General features: G+C 35.1%; 1 protein-coding gene across 1 annotated transcript in view; it reads right to left on the bottom strand.

Annotated features, from left to right (window-relative positions):
• Positions 1-1,463: 1,463 nt before the first annotated feature.
• Positions 1,464-2,500, bottom strand: part of LOC144960481 (snaclec coagulation factor IX-binding protein subunit A-like) — a 12,694-nt gene continuing 11,657 nt past the window's right edge. Inside the window, exon 5 of the mRNA XM_078893595.1 lies at positions 1,464-2,500. This exon is cut by the window's right edge and continues 97 nt beyond it. Coding sequence (XP_078749721.1) covers positions 2,442-2,500 — 59 coding nt within the window. The 3' untranslated portion in view covers positions 1,464-2,441.

Genomic DNA, 2,500 nt, shown 5'->3' with positions numbered 1-2,500 from the left:
AATGACAGTTTAATAAATTTAGAGTGACAAAGTAAGAAGTCTAAAATGAACACACACACACACACACACACACACACACACACACCGTGTTTTGACACATCTTTTTCACTTGTGGAGTTCTTTTCATACACATGTCAGAATATGGAGCAGGCACGGCTGTCATACGCGCTTCCTTTACACTCGAGTGTACAGGACAGTTGGAACAATGAAATGAAAATAATCTTTTACAAGGGTATATATACATTTTCGATGCCAACCGTCTCTTGCATATGACGAGGGTAATACGTCACTGCTTATTGATTTTTTAAAAAATGAATCATACATGTCCACGGTATGAGAGAATTTTACCAAGATGAAGGTAATCTAAATCGAGAAACATTTGAAGGAGGAACTGTCTGGCCAAATTTAAAACATGTTTGTTTTTTCCAAGAGTACGGCAGTATTTTGATTAATCGAATCAACTATTTACATCAAAACATCTCTTATCGGCAAACACATCAACTACTTAAAATTGCCACGAGGACTACATAGACTGTGTGGTATCTCTCATCTCTTTGTAAAGAGACTTTTACAAGGACTCAACAATGAGCCGAGCGAAGCTGGAAACCAGGAACCATCCGAATCTGAAGCGAATGTCTTACCGCAAGGCCAAAATAGAAGGAACGTATATATCGTTGAGGTTTGTTCTACAAACAAATGAGTCCCCATGCCTTTTTCTGAAAGAAAATAGAAAGCCCCAATGTTGAATTTAAGACTTCTCAAGCCAGCGGGCTTACCACCAGCTGCTCCCAAAAGTTGTTTCTAAATTGCTTCAAGTTCGAACACTGATTACTCGTCAGCATCATAACAATTCGTTATGTCAGCAGCACTTTTACTGAAGGACAATAGGGAGAACTACCTACATACCGATTTTCAGATTTTTCATGCCAGTGGGCTGACCAAAAGCTGCTCCCCAAAACCCAAAAAATGAATGATGCGCTCAGTGAACAATGGAATAGTGTTATATAACAACGTATTTTCATATACATGTTATATGACAACCTACTGTCATGTACATGGCATATGTCAACTCACACCCCTGTCCATGGTATATCACAACACACTATTCTAAACAGGTTTTCAACAACTTCTTTCATTTGAATGTATAATGTAATTATTAGGCCATATGTGGCATAATTGATGACCACTGGTCACGACTATCTAATTATCGTCCACCCAGAATGTCTTGAAGTGGTGGTTGGCATATCCCTGTGTGCTAACAAAGTCGCGGAGCACCACCTTATGTGAGTATATATATATATATATATATATATATATATATATATATGTGTGTGTGTGTGTGTGTGTGTGTGTGTGTATGATACGGTTTGTCTAAAGTTTTAAAAAATATGAAAAAAGTCATCATATGAGAATACAAAAGTTAATAAACATTTATTTAGAACAAACAAAGAGTTAGAGTTGTTTTTTGCAAAACGTTGTTTAGAAATACAATATGAGAAAAGAAAAGACTCCACATTGCAATGAGTAAAATGGTGACGATATTAACTGTTGATGCCATTGAAAAAAAAAGGAATCATAAATTATATCACCATAAACATTATAATTTTATTTTTTTCATTCTCTTCATATAAGAAATGTAGGACACATCCGTATCTTTTTTTTTTGTCCAACGATTACAAAAGTAGCACTTTAAGTGATCATAGCATCCTCATACTCGTTATTGACGCAACGTAGTCTCTTTATCTAACGTGAATGCACTTCCGTATTTCCGTAAGGCTATCTCTTCCGTGCATGAAAAACAATATTCCTACTCTCACACTAACTTCTCCCGATGCTGATCTTTGTTCAATTTAAACCTCACCGGGCAAAAATTTCGAAATTGCGTAATCATAATCGATTTCAGTTCAGGTGATTGACGCGGTCTTGCTCTATGAAATGACTATTTTTATTCAGAAAAAAAGCATAGTTTCTTTATCTGGTAAGGGACCTAGCACGATCTTCTTGAAAAATAAAGGTGTTTATAGTCTGTTCACATTATCACAAACGTTTTTCTTCAAGTGGAGTCATAGAAACAAGTCTTCTTTAATTAATTACAAAAGGCAAATTCCACAATCACTTTCGATATATTTTTCCCCGATATAACAATGATTGAGTGACGTTACATTTTTTTACTACCTCTCATCTCAATAATTTTCTATTTCTCAATTCTATTAATAAAAAGTAGTTTTAACATTTGCAAAATACGTTGTCTTTATACATTCTCACAAAAAAAAATAATATCAGCGTAGAAGAAGAAGAAGAAGAAGAAGAAGAAGAAGAAGAAGAAGAAGAAGAAGAAGAAGAAGAAGAAGAAGAAGAAGAAGAACCAAATTATCTGACATGTTAGCAGAGTTGTGGGGGATCGAAACACTTTTTCTCAGTCAGAGCATTAATTACTCTTTTCACACTTCACAAATGTAATACGCTGAGAATGTACATGGAGATTTAAGCCATTGAATCC

This window comes from Berghia stephanieae, chromosome 15, assembly GCF_034508935.2.
Source record: "Berghia stephanieae isolate SIO BIC M18660-M18661 chromosome 15, UCSD_Bste_1.3, whole genome shotgun sequence".
Classification (NCBI taxonomy): domain Eukaryota; kingdom Metazoa; phylum Mollusca; class Gastropoda; order Nudibranchia; family Aeolidiidae; genus Berghia; species Berghia stephanieae.
The sequence above is the reverse complement of the archived record's forward strand: the minus strand, read 5'-3'. Positions and strand labels throughout refer to the sequence as shown.